This window comes from Bos indicus x Bos taurus, chromosome 12 (assembly GCF_003369695.1).
Source record: "Bos indicus x Bos taurus breed Angus x Brahman F1 hybrid chromosome 12, Bos_hybrid_MaternalHap_v2.0, whole genome shotgun sequence".
NCBI lineage: Eukaryota > Metazoa > Chordata > Mammalia > Artiodactyla > Bovidae > Bos > Bos indicus x Bos taurus.
Genome location: NC_040087.1, coordinates 33,648,464 through 33,673,938, shown reverse-complemented (window position 1 = coordinate 33,673,938; position 25,475 = coordinate 33,648,464). Strand labels below are relative to the sequence as shown.

Below are 25,475 nucleotides of genomic sequence, written 5' to 3'. Positions count from 1 at the left end.
TAAAACTGCCCAAAAAAGTAATGGTCTTTAAAAAAAAATTTGAGGTTAACTATCCCCTGCCCTGTTACCCCGCCAAACAAACTGGAAAAATAAAAAAGGCCTTCCACCCATCTTTATTTAGTGAAGATTCCCCAAGCTACTTCTAGCCTAACCAACCTGCTCAAAACACCATCATATAAAGTCACACTCTTCTGTCAGGCACTTTCTTCTTCCTGATTACATGCAGACTGGCCTCTAGGGAAGACCCTGCCCCTCGAAGGGACACACCCACTGGACACCACCTTCCATCGACGTTGAGAAGGGCGCAGTAAAATACTGATGTGACATCAGAAGTGACAGGATCGAAAGGAAAATGCAGTGATATTATCAACTGTATCTGCTGAACCTTTCAGCCCTCTATGCTTATTTTAAGTATTTTGGAAATGATTTCTATATATGTTATTATTCATCAACATTCACTTTTGAAAAGTGAAATGCTCAAACCTTGCACTGTGATGAATGTGTTATATGCAGGTCACTTTGCCTAAGTGAGGGAAAAAACCCACCACAACTTGATCCCATTTGTTTAAAAAAAAAAAATTCAATGTAAAACATGAGCATTTAATTACCTTTAAATAACATATGTAATAATGTACATGCTATACACTCCCAAACACACTGAACACAAATCCAATCTTATAAGACATATACACAATCTACTTTTCACCAACACACACCCTGTAGGTCACTTAGGATGTTAATGGATTTCTCAGTCCACACATGAGCACATGAACACACATGTATATGCCTCAAGTGGAAGATGAAAACAATAAACCAAAGAGCTGAAGATAGAAAGCGTGCTGTGGAAGATCCTAAAACCACAGTCAGCAACTGGAACCAGGTAACAAGGCACAACAGTTTCCCTTCTGTGGTCACAGAGATTAAGTTTCTCATCCCAGGGCTCAAATATGGACAGCCTTGGCTAAACCACAAACTATACGTTACAGTGTGTTTCTATTACTGTTTAAAAACAAGTATTTTTCTTATTACATAATGCATTACAGAAAAGCACTGAAAAGATAGGATTAGATAAGCTCATACAATAAAGCGTTTTACCATTTGAAAAAGATATTTATGTTTAAAATCAATAGAGCAGATGTAGGTATAATAAAAAAACAGCAGAAGGGATCCTATGCAGATTTCCTAGTACCCCTGAATCACAGCTTGTGTCACCCACGTCAAATTTTCCATTTTAAAGCCAGCTGGGTGATACTGTCAATTGAAAGTAATTTTCTTTTATTTTTTCTTTTTCTTGTACTTTAATGATATGTACTAGTACAGAGAATAAACAGTTACCGTAACATGGCAAAATGACACTCTTCCTAGCATTGAGTTTTTTTGTTAAACATTACCTTTGTGTTAATTTTCCTTTTTTCTCTTCTATGAAAACAAAGAAGAAAAAAATGTGTCATAGAGAAAAACTCATACAACCAAGCAAAATTTGAACTATCTGTACTCCCTTTTTTAAACCCAAAGATTCTTGAGTAAATTGAAAACTTATTCTAGGAAGAACAATTCGTTGAGAGATAAAACAGTTTGCAAATATACATATATGTCCTATTCATTGTTTCTAATAACAATTTAGAGCTTCAGCTTTGTAAACTCACACAGTTATCCAAGGAATAAGGCCAACCACAAAATAAGAATCAATAGGATGCAGTAATCTGTTCAGAAAAGACGGTCAAATGTAAGCACAAGAAACCAACAATCGAAGCTGTTAATAATAGGTCATGAAATGTAGCGCTAAACAAATAGTAACCAGAATTAAACTGCCAGTTTGGTTGTTTTGACTCCGGAAGTGGGACCAGTCACACCTGAGGTTGGCAGTGTCCCTCGGGAGAGCAACCCTTCACAAACACAACCAGGCTGATCAAGCAAAACAGAACCAACCACTGCTCTCGGCTATAAAACCTAAGAGTGATGTAATGATTAATGAGTAAACTGAAGTTTTAAGGCTTTCTTAGAAATATTTTTCATGGCACTTCAACAATAAACACCACTAATAGGCAACATTTGCAAACATTCATAGTTACATAATTGAAAGTACATGCCATGTCAATTATTAAGTGAGGGACGGCTTTGTCAGTTGAGTCTTCTAGCAATCAAATTATACTTATGGAAAGCTATTCATGTTTGGCTGCAATAACATGTAAATCATATAGACAGGTCACTTTACTAGTATACAGTACAAACTGTGTCTGGAGTACATTGGCCAATGTATCACCTGCTTCTTACAGAAATGAAAATCATTCATTCTTTGCTAGAAATGCAATTACTGACTTCTCTCACAAGAGTAGTTGTCACCCTGACTTCAACGATTAACCTATTAAACTCTAAGATCATTATTAGGCAAATTCCTCATGTCACGCACACAGACCACCCTCACAATAATCGCACCGCAGGCAGCCAAAAAGCCCTCTCCAAAAAGCCCTCTTCAAGCCTAGCAGGTCATCCTGGCCACGCCATACTCCAGGCTGACCACCGCAGGCTCGGCTTTGGAAAACTCATCTGCGTACTCGCTGTAGCGGTTATCTGCAGGGCTGCTGCCCTCTATAGTTCGAAGAACATTGTTCACAGGCAGCAGAGCCTGCTCCTTGAGACTCAGGGTGGCTTTGAGGGCAGGTGATTCAGGACGGACTGAATTTAACAATTCCTTGCTGAGAATTCCATCTGTTTGCTTAGTTTTACGTTGCTTAATTTGCTAGAACAAAGTCAAATTTGAAAGAAATTATCAGCTGCACACCCCACATGTTCAATACATACTAGATAAAAGCTAGAAAAAGATCCTGCTTTTGCAAATGCTCTGTTTATGTACAATGCAAAATTAAATCTCAAAAAACTAAAATCTAGGGAGGGGAGACAGGACTGAGAATCTGAACTGTTCACAGTTTTTGCAATGCAAAGTATATTTGAGAGAAGAGGGTCACTAGACCTTCATATTTGAAAAGCACATACACTTCCTAGAAAGGATAAAAAGTAAGCATTTTATAATGTAAGAAATATGTATGAGACGGTCACCCTGAAATCCCAGCTGTACAATGTGACACACATACACTCGTTTAGCTGAAGACCTGCTGGCCTGATGAGCTTTGTGGTGAGCCTGCGCTGGTCTGTTACGCGAGCACAACAGGTGCTAGCACACGACAGTTTTTTATTTAACAGATTTTAAAAGAATTCGTTGGCAGAGTTCACACTCCCCAGATCCTCGGACTCATCTCCAGATAACCTTCCTGTGCCACCTAAAACTGGGGCCTCTCCGACAGGTCACTCGCGCGGTCATGGCCTCCTTACCTGAGAGCCGACCAGCAACAGCCCTGCCTGAAAGGCAGACGGGACAGTCTCACTGAGATATAGCAACTGGTTAGGCTTTTTTAAAACATGTACTTACTGATCCTTTTTGGCTACATATAATGGTAAAGAAATGTTTTAGGGTGGGGAAGGATTTCTTAAAAAAGATATTAAAAAAGGCATAAAACAGACTGATGAATTTGACTATATTAAAATTTACAGTATCTATATAAAACACACCATCAAGAAAATGGAAAAAACAAAGCCATTAGTGATATATTTAACTAAATAAGAATTAGTATCTAGTATATAAAGAATTCTTAGAAACTGGTAAGAAAAAGGCAAATACGCCCACAGAACAATGAGTACAGGTTTGAACAGGCCATTCGCATGCAGAAAGGGAAAAACCAAATGGCCAACAAAAACATGAAAAGTCATCCAACTTCACCTGTTGTGACAGAAATCCAAAACTGCAAATAACCGAAATGTCTAGTGTAGCTGAACTGACAGACTGTGCCATAGTCATACAAGAGAATATCAGGTAGTCGTTACTGAGAAAACAGATGAACTAAAGCTACATGTACCAACATGGACAAATTTAAGAACAATGCAGAGCCAGGTGAAGCATGAGTGTGACAGCCTTTGTATAGTTTAAAATATGTGGTTCCTGAAGTGGAGTGAAGGGACTGGGCATTCGTGTAGTCTGCTGCTCTTTATAGAAAACTGTTTTCTTCTGTGTTTTGTCAATACATAATAAAAATAATATATTAAGCCAAACAAAAGTTTGTGCATATATAGAGAAAGTATAAAGACATGGGCAGGAGGGACCAACACCAGGCTCAGTGCAGTGAGAGCGGGGCGGGGGAGGACACAGCAGGGGCTCGCAGGCTCTGCAAACACATCAGTAATGCTCCTTTTCTTCACAGAGAAACAGGAAAGACCTGAATCAAATACGACAAATGCTAAAATCTCACAAAGCTAGGTGGTGAATACCCTAATATTCATTATATCTCTTTTTTCTACATACTTCAAATATTTCAATATATTTTAAAATTCAGAAAATGCGATTTGAACTAACCTTCTTTTCAAGGCAGAGAAGATCTGATTTTGAAGCAACCATAGGTACTGGTGAAATTTCTATATATATTGATTTACACTGAAGGCACAAATAAGGAAATAAACTAACTTAATATCCCAAATATATCACATAAGATGCTTCAGAATACTTACAGATTCTAAGTCCTTGATATCTTTCTCTAACTGCTTATTCTGCTCATTCATGTTCATAATTATATTAAATACAGACTGCCTAGGATGCAATGTTCGATCAAACTGGTGGTACATGTTTCTCCAAAACCTTTATGACAAAAACAGACAAAAAAATAGAAAAAAATTTTTCAACAAATTGTGTCTGAGAAAAATTGAGTATAATTAAGTATTTCAATAATGCCACCTTACTTAAAATTGAAAGACACTGTATTTGGCTCCAGAACTGCCGATTTCTGAGACTGGGAACTGTAGAGAGGATTGAGGTACTTCTTCTGGTCGTCCAGAAGAAACGGCCACAGGGAGTATGTCTTCTCCTTCAACCTGATGTGATGAGAAAAACATGAAGACCTTTCCCAGAGACGCTGATACTCTCCTGTAAAGCAGGTAATCATTTCCCACATAGACTTAGTTTCCCCTTTTTCTTTTTGTCACAGTTTAACAAATTCACAAATTCACCTCTGAATTTTTCACACTTAGGTTATACATACTTGTCTGCACACACATCACACTTCAAAACAAATTTTTAACTATTAGCCGAGAACATGAGGGGTGCTCAGAGCTTACTCAGCTGCAGAAATACAGACAGCAAAATATTCATGTTAAGACCCAGTTCTATATCATATTGTCAAGACAGTTTAAGTTCAACTACAAGTTAGACTTCAGCTAAATAGGAAAAAAAAAAAGCCCATTTCAATCAACTGTCTTACTTGAGTTCTTCTCTTTCCTTCTGACAATTCCCAATAAAGTTTCCAAACTGGCATGAATGGATATGTTCATGGATCTGAAGAAGAAACGCTTCATTGAACTCGAAGGCTTGTGGAAACTGTTCGGTCAAATGCCACACACACTCCAAGAACTGAGTAAACACCGGCGAGACTTCCTTTGGGTCACCATCCAAATGGCCACACCTAACCCCCGAGAAAGTACAAGCTTTTGAAAATGCCACTGGAAGAGGTCAATTGTTTGGGTACTGTTAAATTTAAATACATATCCCCCCATCCAGGAAAAAAAGTCCTAAAACATTGTTATATTGACATTAAAGAAAAACCCCAAATCTGTCATGTTTCTATTGAAAGAATTTATGAGTTTTTCAACCAGTTTTAAAGGATCTATTACATTCTAACCACTACAATCCAGACAAAAAGGAAGGTAATTAAACTGCCATAAGAATTAATTAAAGTATGAGACTTGAAAAAAAAATGACAGAAAAAAAATTAAATCAGTTTTCATACAAAAACCCACACCACTCTCATTTCCCATCATGAAGAACCAGAACATTCTGGTCATCTAAACTAGTTCTATTAATTTTACAAAATAACTGAACGTACATTGTGACTTACCTCTCTGAAAACTTATGTCCAAAGGAGATCCAATCTTTTTCTATTAAAACCTTAATGAGAAAAAGTAAAATCCATTTTACAACCCCCTTCAATTCCTTTTTTGTTTAGAATGGATTTAATCCTGTTATCTTAAAAACGCATTATTTTTTAAACTTATGGTGGCAAATAAAACTGTTTAAATTATAGGCAAAACCCAGCAAGAACTTGAGTTACAGGTTGGCCTAACAGAAAATGAAAATCATTTATAAAAGGAAGTATAGTGGTCTTGTGACTTAAGTTTATTTTTTTTTCAGTTGCATTTAAATACTGTATTTTAAGTGGAAAGCATATTATAAAACAGTATTGCATTTTGTATGAGTGATGATGATATACATACAGAAAAAGGTTAGGAAAATGCAAACCAGGAGGTTACCAGTGGTTACTGGGTGGTAGACAGGGGTGGATGGTTTAAATCTTTTGGCTTACTGTACATCATTTCCATAATATTGATACTTTAAAAAAAGAAAAAATAATGGTAAAGAAACCAAAGAAAACTTTATATTCAAATTCAAATGTTGATATCTAACCACGTGAATGAACTCTGTATGTTTTCTCTATTACAACTCTACTAAAATAATAGGCTTCCAATTATTTTCGGTCTAATCTCAACAATATTATCTTTGTAGTTTTTAACACACTTTCTAATTTCATTATATAATCACCAAGTACATCCTTTTCGATGTCGAAGTTGTCACTTTCAGCTCCTCTGACTTCGTCCTGAATCTCTCCAAGAGGCTACAGCACTCGAGGGGAAGGTGCAGACTCTGACGTCACAGTGCCCGGGCTCAGATCCCAGCTTCCCTACACTCACACCCGCAACTCCCAGCACCTGTTCTTCCTCCTGCAGCCCTGGACTTTACCGTGGGTTCCTTGCTGCCCTTTGACACACCCACCTCTGAAACTTAACTCAGTACCCTTCTCACTAAACTCACTCCCCTGCTGTCCAAGTGAAGAGCAGAATGGCACAATCCATCCTGCAACTGAGCCCTGAGCCTGCACACCATCCTAGAGGAGGACTCTTCTCCTGGCACCACCTCAAGTCCCAGAACAGCTCTTACTCTGCTGTCTGGACCTCCCCGGACGTGGACCTGGCACCGCCCCCCCTCCTTCCATCTGTCTACGTGGCACTGCCTTAGCTCTGCCCTCTTTTCTCCCTAAGCCGTCCTAACAGCTTCCAGCAAGTCTAGCCTCCATCCCCACCCCTCTGCATTCAAGACATCAAACCATTTTTTAAAAAACAGTTCTGAACACATTACTCTTCCTGCATTTAACAGCTCTCACCACCCAGGGAGGGTGAAGTCCAGATGCCACACTTTTCTTCCTCAGGCCTGCAACCCACTCCACTCTCCTGCACCCGGCCCACCCCTCGCACAGCCTGCAGGCCCCTGCAGGAGCCACGCTTTAGTTCTCACTGGTCCTTGGTCTGGGAGGTTCTCACACAGTCGCTGGTCACTGCTTGAGTTCATCTGGACATCAAGACAATGAAAGCAAAACACGGCCAAGGAAACATCTTGTCTCACACACTGGAGGCAGGTGGAACTGCACTTTATCAGCAGCACTTCCAGTTGGCCGGTCCACGATTCAATATGTTGGCGCCACAAATACAATGATTCTGAAAGGGGTCTGAGGGTGTCCAACCTTCCCCTGCTAAGCTGGCACTGTGTGGAGTGTTTCTAAACCAAGGAAAACTGTTCACCAGCTCCTCATTTATATACCTGCCCTGAGTTAAGATGAAAAGTTTGAAACACGAGTTAATCTGATCATATGTTAAAAAGGCAAACAAAACTCAGGAGCCAGGACTTTAGGGCCACAAAACAAAATCTGTCCAACTAGAAACTGTCTCTTCAGATTTAAAACAAGCTTCCAAATGTGTACCTGGGCTTCCCTAGTGGCTTAGAAGGTAAAGAATCTGCCTGCAATGCAGGAGACATGAGTTCGATCCCTGGGTCGGGAAGATCCCCTGGAGAATGGAATGGCAACTCACTCCAGTATTCTTGCCTGGAGAATCCCGTGGACAGAGAAGCCTGGTGGGCTACAGTTCATGAAGTTGCAAACAGTCAGACAAGACTGAGCAACTAACACTTAACACTTAATGTATACCTACCACTGAGAAATGAAGGTGTGTTAAATACAAAGTTTCCTCTGGAATATAATTTATAAGGACTCTTATCTATGTCTTGTCTTACTACGTTAGTTACACTGTTAGATTAAAAACCAGGGAGAAATGCTGAATAGTTCTACTGCAATACTTTGCAGGGGAAAAAAAAGTTTAAAACTTTTTGTCAAAGAGATGGCACAAGTGGAAATTCGTCTAACCCAGGGTTTCTCAGCCTCAGCACCGCAGACATTGGGCCAGGTACCCCTCTGTTGAAGGGTTGTCCTGTGCGTTATAGGACATTACCAGCTGGCCCTCCACCAGCTGGAGCCCAGGTATACCCTGCTCTTTAGACGTAAAGATCAAAATGACTCCTGCTTGTCTCCGCTGGCCTGGCCAAGCAAGCCCTTACCATGAACCCTCTGATCGTCCTGTAGTAGGGATCCAGCAGGAGAGAGCCCAGGGAGCAGACCTGTGAGGTCCTGTCCCAGCCGTCAGAGCAGTGCACCAGCACGCTCGCACTCTCAGCCGCGATTGCCTGAAAAGACAGACCACACACTTCCATTCTACCAGGACACATTTTAGGTAAGTCAGTAAGTTCTACTTACTCAAAAACCAGATTAGCAGGTATGCATTATGAAGAAGAGCTAGGGCTGCAGTGACAATGCTGTCAGAGCATATTCTCCAAAATACAAGACAAAACACAAAACAAAAAAAACACAGACAGAATGTCATTTCAAAGTGCTGGGGAATTTCTTTTGAAGCTCCTACATTAACTGCTATATGATATTTTTAAAGCTCCAATTAAAGTAAATCTCACTACAGAGATAGAATGTAGTAACAGCGATCTGACTGTGATGGATATGAGCACCCCACAGAATGAACCCGTTCCTTCCCAACCACGGAAAGCCCATGATCGAATGTGAGTGATGAAGCGTTACTTTGGCTAAGAAGATTGCAGCATCCATCACAGCTTTGATGTGACGAAGCCATCCTGAGCTTTCCAGACCAGAGTAGAAATCGTTGACGGAAAGCCCTTTGGTACCGTTGACTGCAAGGGGAGAGACAGTCCAGTTAGGAAGGAGCCTGAGTCCCCACTTCTATTCAAGAGCCCCTCCAGGGAGCCAGCTGAAGAAGACAAAACAAACAGGCTAGACTCTTTACACATGGAGACATGCTATTAAAAGCTCATTAATGGATTTTTGGGTACATTTTTCTGTCATTCCTTGTGCTTTGAAAAGAAAAAAAGTGTTCCAATGTCCCTTTTAAAAAAAATCTGCAACACAAGTGTTTAATTAAAAATAGTCTGATATTTTAGTTTTTAAAATTCCATATCAGGACTGGAAAGATAGCTTAATATTTAAACAGAATACTGTTATATATTAAATCCTCATGGTACTGACTGATGAAAATATCTAAACAATAGCAATTTTTTGTAAAACCATTAGAATTATACTGCCCAATAAATATAGTACTGCCCACTACTGAAATATCACTATTAAACACCTGAAATGTGAGTATTCCAAACTAAGATGTGTTGCAAGTATAAAAGACACCCTAGCCAATTTCTAGGTCTTAAAGAGTTTGAAAAAACCAAAACATACTATTACTAATTTTTTATACTGATTACATGTTAGCATAATGTTTTAATATATTGTTATTAAAATTTATTTCAATTGTTCTTTTTACACGTCTGAATGTAACTACCAGAAAACTTTTAAGCATGTAACTTTAAATTTTATACTGTGACAAGCATTATGTTTCTGTTGAATAAAGCTGCCTAGAAGGCATGCAATAATCGTACCTTCCAATAATTTCTGAAGGCTGGACCGCATGACATGGATATTTTCAATTCCAACAAACTGAAATCTAATATTAGAATAGTTGTCTTCATTTTCATAACCTTTTCCAGCTGCTCTGTTGGCCATTGCATTCAGCTAAAATTTTAAATTTTAGAATTTAGAGACAAATTGCCTTTCTCTTTTAACTTAATTTACCAAATATCATGAAAACACTAAATAAACCACCTTTTAGCCAGCAGAGTTTAAAGGAAGTCATCAAACTGAATGTGCTACCATTTTTTAATAATCGAAAAGTATCATCTATATTATTCAAAGTACAGAGGATCCTATAAAGTAACAACACGCTTGCTACATAAGGATCAGATAAGAAATTCCCTACACATAATTCATGAAACTGATTCACATGTGTATTTAGTCAGTCTTCCATATGTTTGTAGTATTTCAAAATTTATAAAAGAATTATATCCCATCTAAACCCTACACGATTCAGTGTTGAGCAGAGCTGTTACAGAATGAACTTTCAGACTCACTTCAAAAGCCTGGAGCACCTGATCACTCAGAAAGCCACAGGGACCCTGAAGCACAGCTGAAACATAGGTCAGGTCACTTGGGATCAGATTACACAGTACACCCACAGTATGCAATGAGACAGCCTGATACAGCTCCAAGAACTGGGCCCCAAACAACCTGATTTCTAGGGAGAAAAGACCGCCTATGGGCCATGGTCTTAGGTTATTAGATCAAATGCTCTCAGAAGTTAATATCTGGCATGTTTAATTCTTTCAGACTGGGATTTCCTGTGGTATGTTATGACATTTGTCAACAGTCTTAAGGAGCTGGATGAAACAGAACTGGAAGAGAAAGCTGCTTTTCTTGCAGTGGACAGGGGCTCAGGTTGGTGAGAAGTACAGTTACACTGTCTACTGACTCACTGGTCACTTGGGATCTATGATAACTAAGGCAAGACTTAGATATTTAAAAAATGCTTCCACATTATTGCTACTCGGGTTTAACTAGGAAAACACAACAATCAAATAAAGATATACATTTTTTGTGTAGTCATCAATTATATAAGAGATATTAGAGCCTGAGAAACAAATCACCCTCAGACCTCATGTTCAGAAAGTCTTAAATTACAGTCATCCTTTATATCTAATATTACCTAAAAATAGTGCTATGCAATTAACCCACTCAAATTATACTGGGAAGTAAATCAAAATTTTTCTTACAAGGTATAACACCAACACTCTTGACTTCTAAGAAAGTCTCTTTTTGTTAAACAAAGATTATCAAACTATCAATCTCTAACTTTTAATAATTTACACAAATTACTCTTTTCTTCTTTTTCTCCATTATCTTTTGTAAAACTGCATAATGATGAGAATTACTTCTAAAATAGCTACGATTCCTTTCAACAAAGCTGCCTAAAATTGTGTTTTGTATCGCTCACTCGCTTTTTCTCATCGCTTTCTCTTATTTTCTCATCATTCCAGATTTTTGAAGAAATCCTCACTATAATTCTGCCAATGTCCTTTTGTGTAGCCCACCAGCTCTGCACACGATGCTACAATAAAAATTAAAAGTAATGTTAGCTATTACTGTTGAGGATTTGAATTATTTTAGTTTCAGGATCCTACATGAATTGGTTGGTTTACTGCATTGACAAAAGGAAAAAGGGATTCGGACATTTGTCCCAAAGATAAAAATTTATCCTGACATGATAGATACCTAACAGAACAATTGTTTATTGTTCACTAGTTCAACATTCAACGTTCAACTAGTTCACTAGTTCAGTTCTCCAGTTCAATGTTTCTTAAGTTAGCTCACTATTTTCCTTATTTTCTTGAATATTCCATATTAAGGAATGTCATTTTAACAAAGTGTTTTGCCAATTAAAAATTCGATGAAAAAAAAAGTAGTGAGAATTTCTAATTTTCACAATATACTTCACAATAACGTAATGCTGATACACCACCTAGAGCTCCCAATATAAAATTCAGCTTTCCTAAACTTGTACATGTATCAGAAGACATAAAAAATCACAACCTGGGTTACCAGGAACTGGGTCTCCTAAGTTGGTATCCTGTAAAAGATTGATTTCCTTAGCATCAGTTCATTTAAAACTAGGATTCAGCATGTTCAACATGGACACAGCGCCCGGCTCCCACTAACTGAATCAGCAGAGACAGTGAACTGCCAGGCTGTACTGGACACATACTCTGGGTCTGGTGTCCATGACGTACATGTAGCGGTTGGCTGGGTTGGCCTTGCTGATGGCCTGAAGTAAATGTTCATCTTCGAGGCACCGGGCACTGAACCCAGACAGTGGCTGACTACAGCGACAAATGGCAGCCTAGTTACAGAAACAGAGAAAGCAGGTTATCCAGAGAAGTCTAAAACACATCCTAAAAACATGCTTAAAAGAAAGAACCCACAGTTAAAATCAAATGTGCAATCTGTTTAAAAGCTGACAGGACGATTAGATTTCCTGGTGACTCAGATGGTAAAGAATCTGCCTGCAATGCAGGGACCTAGGTTCGATCCGTGGGTTGGGAAGATCCCTTTGAGACAGAAACAGCAACCTACTTCAGTGTTCTTGCCTGGAGAAGTCCACAGACAGAGGAGCCTGGGTTGCAAAGAGTCGGACATGACTGAGCAATTATTACTTTCACTTTCAACTTGGAAATCCTATTTGTATTAAATACTTTCCAATATTTTGACATTTACCTAAGTTTTCTCAATATTCTCTTCTACTAAGAAACCTGAATACCTCCTTACTCAAGAGTTTGATGGGAAAAAAAACAAAAACAAACTCTCTGGTCCTAAGAAGTAACAACTGTTTGATTCCCTACCGGGTAACCTAACAAGATACTTGCATTCTGTGCTCTGGGTTACAAGATTCTTCTAAGTTCAAGTAACTGATTTAGTCAATAAATGTAGAACAGAATTTTTAAAAATAGCAACATTTGAACTTTTACTTTCCAAAGTCATTCTGATATCTAATTAGAAATCACTGATGTTTATATATAAAGAGACTTACAAGAAAAATAAGTTTCAATTCAAATTTGGTTAAAATACAGTCAATCTAGGAGGGCAAAAATATCTATAATAAGCCATGTGTGTTGGATTATTTACTGTTGTTTAAAGTCTTAAAAAAGATTTCTAAGATTTAGACCCATATACTTTTTCTCCAATCTCATTCTTATTAACTCCAACTTGACCCTACCCAAACATTACAATTATAGTATCATGAAGGGAAAAAGTACACGTAAATTCACATTCACACAGTTTAAACTCACACACAAAATAAAATCATGGAAATATAAGAAAATAGTAGAAGAAAACAAGGATTGCCTGAGGATACAGACCTATTTTCTGTATTTGTTAACCTGGGCATTGAATATATATTTTCAGCCCTGTTTTCCCATTTAAAAAATGTACACAAACATGGGTGTGTCAAACAAAGGCTATAATGAGAGTGATAAAACCCCTATGACTTTTCTGTGAAAAGCTGATGAGGAACTTCAGTTTAAAGTTTTACTTTTTACCTCTTGCTCCCTTCTAAAACCCGACTAAACTTCTAAGGGGAGAGGAGGAAGACGACAAGTATGAAAGTTTCCGTATTGCAGGATAATTTTGTTTCAAAATTTCAGAAATGTAATCAAGGAAAGGTCAGCACTTCTCTATCAGCAACACTGATGGTGACCTCTCAGCGTAGAGATGGGTATTCTTTTGGACACCTAGACCTGCAGAGGACTCGTACCCCACTAATAAGGTCAGAACAGCTCCTTACCTCCTTACTCTGGTGGTAGTAGGAGAGAACAGGAAACCTCCCCTTGCTCCGGAACTTGGAACTACCAACAATTATTGGTTTGCTTGCTATTCGGGGCACATATAGTTCTCTGGGGTAAGTTTCACAAATCTGCAAAAATTAAACAAAACACAACGATTCTACTCACAGTTCTAGAACCAGGTTAAAAATCACCTTTAAAAACCTCTAAAACTCACTAAACGCAAGAACAATAAAAGTTACTGCTGTGACGGTCTCCGACTCCAGTACCTTGTATTCTGAGTACCTCTGGAGAGGGAGATGGGTACCTTGTACTCTCGGTTGGCGTCGGACAGCTGCCAGTTGGAATTGGGTACTCCCATCCTCTTATACTCCTCGGCGAGGTCAATGAGTTCCCACCCCCGCAGTCTTTCGGCATCGTTTTGTTTGGGATTATAAGAGAATGCATAGAGATCTTCATATTTTGCTACAGTATACAAAACACATGAATGTTAAGAGGCAACTTCTAGGACTTAGGACACTACAAATGAGAGTAATTTTTCAGTTTTATCTCTCTATTTAAAAAATCTTCAAAGAGACGGCTAACATCTGAACATACAACTTAACACCTCAGTTCTTTGAAATGGATGATTATACCTAAAGGCACACATATTGATCTGAGATTCAGTTTATAAAATCAGCAAGAGCTAGTAAACAATACACACACATTAAATACTACACTGCAATATTTCCTTTTTCTAAAAGTAAAATTTTAAAGATACAAGGAGACATCCCCCAAATGAGATGTGAACTGGAAGCCCAGTGTGCACTTAGTGGAAAGCTAGAGGTGGCATACAGAACGGGAGGCTGCACACACCCCACCAGGGGACAGTGTGGACCCAAACCAGCAAAGGCTGTGTAGAGCTCTAGAGATCACCTACTCCTGAACAAGGCCAAGCCCCAAAGTCATAGGGCCATTCCTGCTGCAAGACAGGCTGCCCTGGGGACACTGGGATCAATGGCATAGGCTTCCAGGGCTGGGAGAGTGGAGTGAGCATGGACCTGCTCCCAGACCACTGCCACCCAGGTGTTCCACACAAAGGAACATTCAGGAATCGGTGTGCTTCACCTCTAGGAGACAGCATGATTCCAGCATGTCCTGGAAGGAAGCCTGCAGACCCCAGGGGCATAAGCAGTGATGTGATTCCTCCTTAGGGTATGTCACAGCCTCATTGCCACCTCTGCTAAAGCAGAGGTCATGTCCTCAGGCTCTACTCCCATGGATTAAATGTACTAACCCCACTGCTATCAGAGGAGGCTGACTGCCCTTAACTTAATTAGGAATCAATTTCCAAGTCATTTCTCTTGGTTGTGAGATACCCACTTTAAAAAAAAAATCTGTGCTTCAGGTGATCAACAGACTTTTAAAACATCCACATAAATCTATGGTTTTTCAGGGGTTTTAAATGTTTTGCTCTTTCCTTATTATCACCCCTTCTTTGGGCTCCCCTGGTGGCCCAGTGGTAAAGAATCTGCCTGCCAATGTAGGAGACCCAGGTGCGATCCCTAGGTAGGGAATATCCTCTGGATGAGGGCATGGCAACTCACTCCATTATTCTTGCCTGGAGAATCCGTGGACAGAGGAACCTGGCGAACTACAGTCCATGAAGTCACAAAGAGTCAGGCCCGAATGAGCGACTGAACAACAACAATACCTTCTTTGGAAACCAGTCTTATAATTTAGAAGTTTCTAACTATTTATAGGACAAATTTTTTGGAATAGAGTGCACATGACCTTAAGAGTAACTTAAAGTGCAAAATAACAATAATGAGATACTGAAAAAGCAGCTTAGAGAATCCACGTCAATTGAGAAGTAAGCTTTGGTCCTGAAGAACAGCACCTTGCTTTGACAGCTGCAACAGAGAGTTGTAAATATCGTGGCAGTCTCTCTCTCTGGGAACGATGAAGTGCACGGTCCGGAAGTTCTTGCACTGGATCACCAGGGGGCACCCAGAAGTCGTTAGAGCGAGCTTCTCCACTGAGGCAATATGGTGGTGCAGTATCTACAGCACAAGAAAACATTCGCTCATCATCAAACTAAAGCTTTTAAACGACCAAATGCCCATGCCAGAAACATGTCTGATACCTCCCCACCCCTGCACCCGTTCCACACACAATCACAGCTTGAGAACAGGACCTTAGAAACATATTTGCACCCTGCCCCCTTCTCTCCATCTCCACTGTCGTGGCCCTAGGTGCAATGTCCCCACTGTTCCACCTGAGCTACTGCAAAGAGCCTCCGCAGGCTCTCTCCATAGCCACTCCTGACCTTCTCTAAGCCATCATCTACAAGGCAGAGGAGTGACCATTGAAAAGCAATTAAACAGTTGACACATGACATAGCAATGACGCTCCTGGGCACATACCCAGACAAAACTACAATTCGAAAAGATACACGCACTTTGTGTTCACAACAGCACTGTTCACCATAGCCTCGACATGGAAACAGCCTAAATGCCCACTGACAGGTGAGTGGATAAAGACATGCATATATGACAGGGAATATTCCTCAGCCGTAGAAAAGAACAAAATAATGCCATTTGCAGCAACACAGACAGACCTAAAGACTATCATACTAAGCCAAAAACAGAAAGGCAAATACCATATGCTATTTACATGTGGAATCTAAAATACGATAAAAATCAACATATCTACAAAACAAAAAAAGGCTCACAGACATAGAAAACAAACTTGTGTTTGCCAAGGGGGCAGAGAGGTAGGGGTGGAAAGGAGTGGGAGTTTGGAATTAGCAGATGCAAACTATTACATATAGGATGGATAAACAAGGTCCCACTGTACAGCACGGGAAACTATATTCAGTATCCTGTAACAAATCACAATGGAAAAGAATACACGTATGTATGTAAACATAAAGCTGAGTCACTGTGCTGGACAACAGAAAAAAACAAAACACTGTAAATCAACAATATTCAATGTAGTAATAAATTAAAAAATAAAAGGCAATTATAAAAAAACTAGACTTGTTGCCGTCTAGTCATGCTATTCCCCATTCCCCTAGCCTCGCTTCAAGTCCCCCCGCATCCCTAAGTTCTGCTGACAACAGCCGACTTTCGGGTCCTCAGGACGAGTCAAGCTCCTTCACACAGTGCTGCGCTGCCCCGACCTACTGGGATGAGGCAGCTCTAACTCTTCACCTGGGAACTTTGAGTGCGGTTTCTGGCCTTCGCTTAGAATTCACCACTGAGAAAGAATGCCACTCACTCCAGTGACACCACTGCTTTATTTAAAAAGGAGGGCAAAAAAAAAAAAAAAAGGAGGGCAGATGTAATCACATGACTGTGAAATTTCCTCAGTTAAGACAGCCAGCCAACAGGAGCATTTTTTGCACATGTTCAGAGAAAACATGGTGCGAGTCCATCACTATAAGTACAGTGACGAGCGCAGCACAGGCCCTCCTCACCCAGGTTTCTTTCTGATGAGCATCTATGAACAGCAGATGCGTGGCTGTGAGATACAGTGTTCCTGTTAACGACTTGTTGCTGGTACTGAACCGGTCAAGTAACTTCACTTGCTCAACCTGAAAAAGAGAAAGTGTTATTTCTCATTACAAAGTCATATAAATTCTTTTTCTTTTTATCTCAGTACTTAAATGTACAGTTTCAAACTGCTTCCTCCTTCTGTTCAAAAAGATGAGATTACTTAAGGTTGAAAGTTAAATTTTACATGTATTGGGTAATATATAAGCCACCAACAACATTGGTATTACTTACAGCAACAAATACAGCCTGTAGACAAAAACTCTGTAAGAAATTTAACATAAATACGAAAGGGAATCAGGGAGGAGGGGTGTGGTATCAATAAGCATAATCATTTTTCAATATCCAAGAGTCAATGTATTTTGTACGTTGGCAAGTCAAGAAGTAAATAACGTTATTATCCAGGGTTAGGAAAGTAAACTACCACTGCTCAGGACCATTTCTTCCTTAAATAAAAATCTAACTTTATTATACCACACACTTCTCATCAAAACATAAACATGTTTAAAACAATGGAATCCACTACTGTTGACTCCTCCTCAACTGTGTGAGGCTCGGCTGAAAAAGGACACTCTGGTCAGTCAACAGTGATAACTGGATATAAAAGCTCATCTGTCTTATTTCCTGCAATTAAAGCAAAGTGCTCTAAAGAAAAGAGAACTAATGCCTATACATGGAAATAAAGGTTATTATAAAGTATCAATGCTACTTAAGCAAATTATCTGTCTTTAGTAATAACCTTTGCACATGCATTTACAAAAAATATGGGGGCACATAGCAAGCTAAGAAGAAAGCATCACTTTTGAAATAACTCAGTTTGAGCCTCAATGGGATCAGATTTTCAAGGGATATTCCATTCTTTAGCCAGCTCTAGGAAGTGGTCTTTCATACACAGAGCGCCAAGGAAAATCTTCTCATTCCACTTTGTAACGTTCCACTCACAACGAGCAGCACAACACCATTTGGCATAAACATATGATGTCAGCCGAAGCACTGGGGCCTGGCGGCGGGAAAGAGGATGCATAAAAAAGGACCGTCTCTGCACAGCTCCCTTTGTTTCCTGGCAAGACTCTCATTAGGGGAAAGTTAGAGCTCAAAGTAAGAGACAGCTGCTGAGCTGCTCACAAATACAGCCTGGAAATGCACTTTCAGAAATGCAAATTCAGACTTGACATCTTTATTGACACTATACAGTTAGTAAGCCAAATGTGACCAAAACAGGATAATATATCTGATCCTAAATTTTAGAACTATAAAGCCATCTAATTAGTAGTCAGGTAAAATACTTTATCTGATACATCTCTGGTTAGTAAGCAATAATTTTTAAAATGACTAAAACAGCACAAAAGACAATACTATTTCTTTATTTACTTATGTCAAGAAGAAGTTTGGGGAAGAAAAAGCTCTTAGAATTATTAAGATTTCTGAATTAATATTAACACATTTGAACAAACAGACTGAAAGCAGAGAGGCAATGGAAAAGCCACTGTGTAGTTTGTGGGTGAGACAGCTTTGAGGTAAATCCTGGCTCTACCTCTCACAGGCTAACTGGGAAGGTCGCTTAAACTCTTGAAGCTGACTTCCTCCTCATCCCTAAATGGAGATAACGTCCCCAAGGGCAGGGGTAAAAGATCAGTGATGATTTTGTATGAATTAATATATTTGGGAATTGTAAATATTGTGAAATCACGTTGTAGAGTTGGCTATTCTGACATACCCTTGCTCAATAACAGGTAATTATCACTTCTCAAATACAGCCAGTCTGAACAACACAGAACAAATCACTAGCTATACAGTTACTACTGACAGTCAATTCTTGATCGGGACTAAACTACACAGGTCAAAACAGCTAAATAAACTGAAAGCAATTTATTTTTAGTTTTCCAATACTTATAGTTACTTTTGCAGCAAATTAACTGTCCAGGTGAAGGCTATGTGTAATAGAAACAAAAGGTTGGAAACAAAAAATAGAAACAAAAACCTTTTAGGAATAAGCTATAATTTAGGAGGCTATCCAGTCCACCAAGCAACTCTCAGAAGGTCTGTCCAGCTCACTGCCCTGGGCCCGACACGTAACAGTACCTAGGAAGTATCTGTTTAACTGCAGTTCATTCACAGGCACTTAAGAGAGTAGGAGTGGTCTAAAGCTAGAAAAATAACCCAAAGAAATAAAGGAGCACACTTGAAAAGTAATGTTTATAAGAAATTAGTCACAAGTCTTTTAGTTTTTTAAAAAAATTCATAGAAAGACCTTACTAAACCACCAGTATGGGTCCACTGTGAAAAGGGAAGACAAAATTAAAAAATTCAAGTCCATCAACTGGTAGTTACGAAAGTCATGGGCAAGAAGCTTAAGAGCATGAGGGCTGCTACAACCATAGAAATAGAAACAAAGATACATAGTCATCATAAATTTCAAGTGAAAAGATTTAAAATAAGCCAAGGGATCCTAAACACTTTCTAACATTCTGTCCCCTCTAACCAATCCTGAGGAGTAGGGTTTGCTCTGATTGCTTCAATTCAGTTCACTCTTTACTATGTTTTCATTGTGTGCTCCACACTTTGGCCAGCAGGATGAAAGATGCAATGAAGAGGTGCAACTGGGCACAGAAGGAAGTCATGGTGCACACAGCTACTACCTAACACACACCTGGAACCTGGAAACCAGGACAAGACCCTGGTCTGAGGGTATGCTAGTCCTCTTCTCAACCTCTGCACCCTCTACGACTTTGCCTCTTTACTTAGGCACCCTTGTATCTTCAAACTTTAAGTGGCAGTAACTTGAATTCCAGAATTACTTTACCTTTCCTCTCTTAAACATACAAAGAGAAATTTTTTCCCAATGGGATTACTTTTCAGCATCTTTAATTTTATTAGATAGAGCATGTGCCATGTTTTTCTTTCTTCTTTAAAAAAAAAAAAAAAAAGCTTTAATATAAATCCGCCTTAGGAAGGTTTGAGAAACATTTTAATGATATCCATCTCAGATTCTCCCTGGGATAGATGAAGAAGACGGATGTCTGCTCTTTTCCCTACAGGAGCTGTAACTTGAGGATGGGCCACAAGTGACTGATGGCTTCAAACCCGGAGGGAGAGTCAAGGCTCACAGGAGGTCCTTGTCCTGATTTTGTTAAAGGCTCCGGGTGGGCCATTCAATGCTTCTGATCTCGATTTGTTTTCCCCTCCCCCGCCCTAAATTGAAGATGAACTTCACTGCCGACGGTCAAGCAAGCCGCCGATATTCTGATGTCACTCCCTTCCGTTTTCACAGCTGTCCCAGGATCACCCTAGTGAGTGCCCTTCACACACAACACTGAAGCGAGGGGTTTCGTGAGCTCAGCTGCAGAGCGTTTCCCTCAGGCACGTTAAGACGTGGTGTCACACTCCCCTTCTCCGGACCTCGTCTGTGCACCTGACTGGACTCTAGAGACCCTCGAGGGTGAAGCGGCGCCGGAAACCGCCACCCCCGGGAAAGTGAGGTGGGGCAGGTGATCGAGGGGAGGCCGCTGGCCCCTCGGGACTGACCGCAGGCCCCCGGCGCCCAATGCCTGACGGAAAACCCGCCCAGGCCGCCCGGCCCACTGGGCCCTCCGCCGCGCCCAACCGCCGTGCACCCACCTTGGTCGTACGGATGTGTTCCATCCCGACGAGGCGCCCACCTGCCGCCGCCGCCGCCGCCGCACGGTGAAGCGGAGGACCCCCGAACCCGCGCGCACCACCGCCGGCCCGCCGCACCCGCCGCGCATGCGCCGCCCACCCGCCGTCTCCTGGAAACACTTCCGCAAACCCCGGAGCGCCGAAAGGGCGCGGCGCGGCGCGCAGAGCGGCAGCGGACTGGCCCGGGGCCCTCGGCGGGACGCACGGCGCCCCCTACCGGTGTAGGCTCTCCGATCCCCGGGAAAGCGTGGTCCTCTCCATGGCTACTGGCCCGCACTTCCACCCCGTGGACCACGTCGTGGGGACCGGCCGTGCAGAGCATTCGGTGGGTGAGGGAGAGACTGGGAGTCCCTGGAGCCCCTTTACCCTATCAGGGGACAGCACCAAATCTCGATACTTCCGCTTTTGTCTGAGCTGCAGTTCTTTCACGAAAATCTCAGTTCAGTCCAGTCGCTCAGTCGTGTCCGACTCTTTGCGACCCCGTGGACTGCAGCTCTCCAGGCTTCCCTGTCCATCACCAACTCCCGTAGTTTACTCAAACTCATGTCCATTGAGTCGATGATGCCATCCAACCGTCTCATAGTCTCGTCCCCTTCTCCTCCGCCTTCAATCTTTCCCAGCATCAGGGTCTTGACAAATGAGTCAGCTCTTCGCATCAGGTGGCCAAAGTATCGGAGTTTCAGCTTCAGCATCAGTCCTTCCAATGAATATTCAGGACTGATCTCCTTTAGGATGGACTGGTTGGATCTCCTTGAACTCCAAGTGACTCTCAAGAGTCTTCTCCAACACCACAGTTCAAAAGCATCAATTCTTCGGTGCTCAGCTTTCTCTGTAGCCCAACTCTCACATCCACACATGAATACTGGAAAAACCATAGCTTTGACTAGACGGACCTTTGCTGGAAAAGTAATGTCTCTGTTTTTCAATATACTGTCTAGGTTTGTCATAGCTTTTCTTCCAAGGACCAAGCATCTTTTAATTTCATGGCTGCAGTCACCATCTACAGTGATTTTGGAGCCCCCCAAAATAAAATCTCTCACTGTTTCCATTTTTTCCCCATCTATTCGCTGTGAAGTGATGGGACTGGATACCATGATCTTAGTTTTCTGAAAGTTGAGTTTTAAGCCAGCTTCTTCACGCTCGTCTTTCACTTTCATCAAGACACTCTTCAGTTCTTTGCTTTCTGCCATAAGGATGGTGTCATCTGCATATCTGATGTTATTGATATTTCTCCTGGCAATCTTGACTCCAGCTTGTGATTCACCCAGCCTGGCATTTTGCATGTTGTACTCTGCATATAAGTTAAATAAGCAAGATGACAACATACAGCCTTGATGTACTCCATTCCCGATTTGGAAGCAGTCTGTTGTTCCATGTCCAGTTCTAATTGTTGCTTCTTGACGTGCATATAGGTTTCTCAGGAGGCAGGTAAGCTGGTCTGGTATTCCCACCTCTTTAAGAATTTTCCACAGTTTGTTATGACCCACACAGTCAAAGGCTTTGGCGTAGTCAATAAAGCAGAAGTAGATGTTCAGTTCAGTTCAGTTCAGTCGCTCAGTTGTGTCCGACTCTTTGTGACCCCATGAATCGCAGCACACCAGGCCTCCCTGTCCATCACCAACTCCTGGAGTTCACTCAGACTCACATCCATCGAGTCAGTGATGCCATCCAGCCATCTCATCCTCTGTCGTCCCCTTCTCCTCCTGCCCCCAATCCCTCCCAGCATCAGGGTCTTTTCCAATGACTCAACTCTTCGCATGAGGTGGCCAAAGTACTGGAGTTTCAGCTTTAGCATCATTCCTTCCAAAGAAATCCCGGGGCTGATCTCCTTCAGAATGGACTGGTTGGATCTCCTTGCAGTCCAAGGGACTCTCAAGAGTCTTCTCCAACACCACAGTTCAAAAGCATCAATTCTTCGGCACTCAGCTTTCTTCACAGTCCAACTCTCACATCTATACATGACCACAGGAAAAACCATAGCCTTGACTAGACGGACCTTTGTTGGCAAAGTAATGTCTCTGCTTTTGAATATGCTATCTAGGTTGGTCATAACTTTCCTTCCAAGGAGTAAGCGTCTTTTAATTTCATGGCTGCAGTCACCATCTGCAGTGATTTTGGAGCCCCCCAAAATAAAGTCTGACACTGTTTCCACTGTTTCCCCATCTATTTCCCATGAAGTGATAGGACTGAATGCCATGATCTTCATTTTCTGAATGTTGAGCTTTAAGCCAACTTTTTCACTCTCCTCTTTCACTTTCATCAAAAGGCTTTTTAGTTCCTCTTCACTTTCTGCCATAAGGGTGGTGTCATCTGCATATCTGAGGTTATTGATATTTCTCCCAGCAATCTTGATTCCAGCTTGTGTTTCTTCCAGTCCAGCGTTTCTCATGATGTTCTCTGCATAGAAGTTAAATAAGCAGGGTGACAATATACAGCCTTGACGTACTCCTTTTCCTATTTGGAACCAGTCTGTTGTTCCATGTCCAGTTCTAACTGTTGCTTCCTGACCTGCATACAGATTTCTCAAGAGGCAGGTCAGGTGGTCTGGTATTCCCATCTCTTTCAGAATTTTCCACAGTTTATTGTGATCCACACAGTCAAAGGCTTTGGCATAGTCAATAAAGCAGAAATAGATGTTTTTTCTGAAACTCTCTTGCTTTTTCCATGATCCAGCGGATGTTGGCAATTTGATCTCTGGTTCCTCTGCCTTTTCTAAAACCAGCTTGAACATCAGAAGTTCACGGTTCATATATTGCTGAGGTAGATGAGTCTAGGTTAAGGAAATAATCAGATGTATTTTATATAGTCTTATCTGAATCCAGCACAATCTCCAGTATTATGGGATTGCGATGTAAAGCGTGGTATCTCCATAGTTTAATATCATCATCTCTTAAAAATTATGTGATGAGTCCAAGCAAGTAAAAACCTTTCTCTGTATTATTTTCCCCCAAGGTTTTATCATTTTCTCCATTTCACATCCTCATACACGTGTCATCAAAACTCTATCTTCCCCTTCTCTTCTCCTGTCATTTCTCATCTTCTCTTTTTTCAGTTCTCATAGAGAGGTAACAATACTAACACTTTAATGATTACCAGGTGTCAGAAAGAGTACTAAGTGCTTTATCTGTATTATGGGGAAATTACTATTATCCTTCTCATTTTAAAGACGAGGAAAGTGAAATACAATAAAGTAACTTGCCCAACATCATGCAGCAGATAAAGCCTAGATTCCAAAGGTAAAGCCAGACAGTCTGACTCTAGAGTCTGTTTTCTTAACACTGTTCTGTATTGATTTGTTTTTCAAAATCCATTAAAAGTTTCATTTGTGGTAATTTGATAGGCTAGGAGATGAGTCTGTGTTGTTTTTTTTTTTAAGTAAAATAATATCTAAATAGAAAATCAAGGGACTTCCTTGGCAACCCAGCAGTTAAGATTTTGCCCTTCCAATGCAGGTGGTGCAGATTTGATTCCTGGTCGGGGAGCTAAGATCCCATATGCCTCCCAGCATGGCCAAAATAAATGTATGAATGAATAAATAAAATAGAAAATCAAATTCCATAAAGTACCAAATAACTAAGAAGAGAGTGAGGACTTACAAGTGCAAAATAGAAGGGAAAGTGTGTACGCAGAAAGGTAAGCAGGATGCAGAAATTCCTGCCAAAGGGCCATTTCCAAATCAGGTGACTTTAGTACCTCTTTTGACACTCTCGCAGCACCCAAAGTGCAGGAGTCAAAGTATAGGGCCCACCTCAGGTAGGGCGGACATTGGGAGATTCTACCTATGTGAAGCCAGGACCAGAAGGAGTCTCAACCAATCCAGTGCCCAGAATACTGCAGGAAATTTACCTTAACATTTTACCTTTACCTAAAAAGGTCATTGAATAAATTTATATAACCTAGATTCCTCCCACCTAAAAGACTTTCAAAAACACTTTCAGGTTGTGAATATCATTTTAAACGTTTGGGATTAGTGCCTAGGAATGTGAGGGCAATAGAGGATGAAATCATTAGATGACATCACCGACTCAAAGGACATGAGTTTGAGCAAACTCTGGGAGATGATGGAGGACAAGGAAGCCTGACATGTTGCAGTCCATGGGGTAGCAAAGAGTTGGACATGACTTAGCAACTGAAGGACAGCAAGGAATGTTAGCATAGCAAACACAAATCCTTTCTGTGTGTGTGTGTGTGTGTGTGTGAAATGCCACTCTATAATAAATTTTAAATAACCTTTACAATTAATTTTCCAGGGAAAATCATTAGCTACCATAAAAATAGCACAAGAGGAAACAATTCTTAAAGAGATAATTTGCAAGAACAGCATAAGTGGCAATGAGTTTATAATTACCAGGCTTAGTTTGTTAAAAAAAAAATTATGCTCATTATGTTTAAAGAGATCAGACATGATGAAAATATCTGCAGTGTATGGAGAAAAAAAAAATAGTTTCTTAATGATCTAGCAGACATGAAGAAGAACCAAATAGAACTTTTATAAATTAAAAACAAATATTTTTTCCTTTAAAATAAATTTTCCTCTTTTTTGAAATTAATTTTTATTGAAGTATGGTTGCTTTGACTTCCCAGGTGGCTCTGTGGTAAAGAATGCAATGCAGGAGAGG

General features: G+C 40.5%; 1 protein-coding gene across 2 annotated transcripts; it reads right to left on the bottom strand.

Annotated features, from left to right (window-relative positions):
• Window positions 1-595: 595 nt before the first annotated feature.
• On the bottom strand, window positions 596-20,952 carry MTMR6 (myotubularin related protein 6). Of its 2 annotated transcripts, none has more exons than XM_027557561.1 (14): window positions 20,818-20,952; window positions 17,124-17,240; window positions 15,543-15,705; window positions 13,971-14,128; window positions 13,666-13,794; window positions 12,091-12,225; window positions 9,875-10,007; window positions 9,012-9,121; window positions 8,483-8,608; window positions 5,937-5,986; window positions 5,304-5,504; window positions 4,786-4,917; window positions 4,558-4,684; window positions 596-2,740 (listed from the first exon to the last, which is right to left on the bottom strand). In XM_027557561.1, the coding sequence occupies exons 1-14, from the start codon at window positions 20,839-20,841 to the stop codon at window positions 2,480-2,482; spliced, it is 1,866 nt and encodes a 621-aa protein (XP_027413362.1). In that variant the 5' UTR covers window positions 20,842-20,952; the 3' UTR covers window positions 596-2,479. The 2 variants fall into 2 exon arrangements, with proteins under 2 accessions (XP_027413362.1, XP_027413363.1); XM_027557562.1 differs by lacking the exon at window positions 596-2,740 and adding an exon at window positions 3,171-3,357.
• Window positions 20,953-25,475: the final 4,523 nt, after the last annotated feature.

Excerpts from the sequence above, each read along its gene's own strand:
- MTMR6 (XM_027557561.1), bottom strand. The coding sequence starts at position 20,841 with ATGGAACACATCCGTACGACCAAG. Across the intron at positions 15,706-17,123 it reads CTCATCAGAAAGAAACCTGG|ATACTGCACCACCATATTGC; the intron begins GTGAGGAGGGCC and ends CTTGTGCTGTAG. Across the intron at positions 5,987-8,482 it reads GGACGATCAGAGGGTTCATG|GTTTTAATAGAAAAAGATTG; the intron begins GTAAGGGCTTGC and ends TTTCTCATTAAG.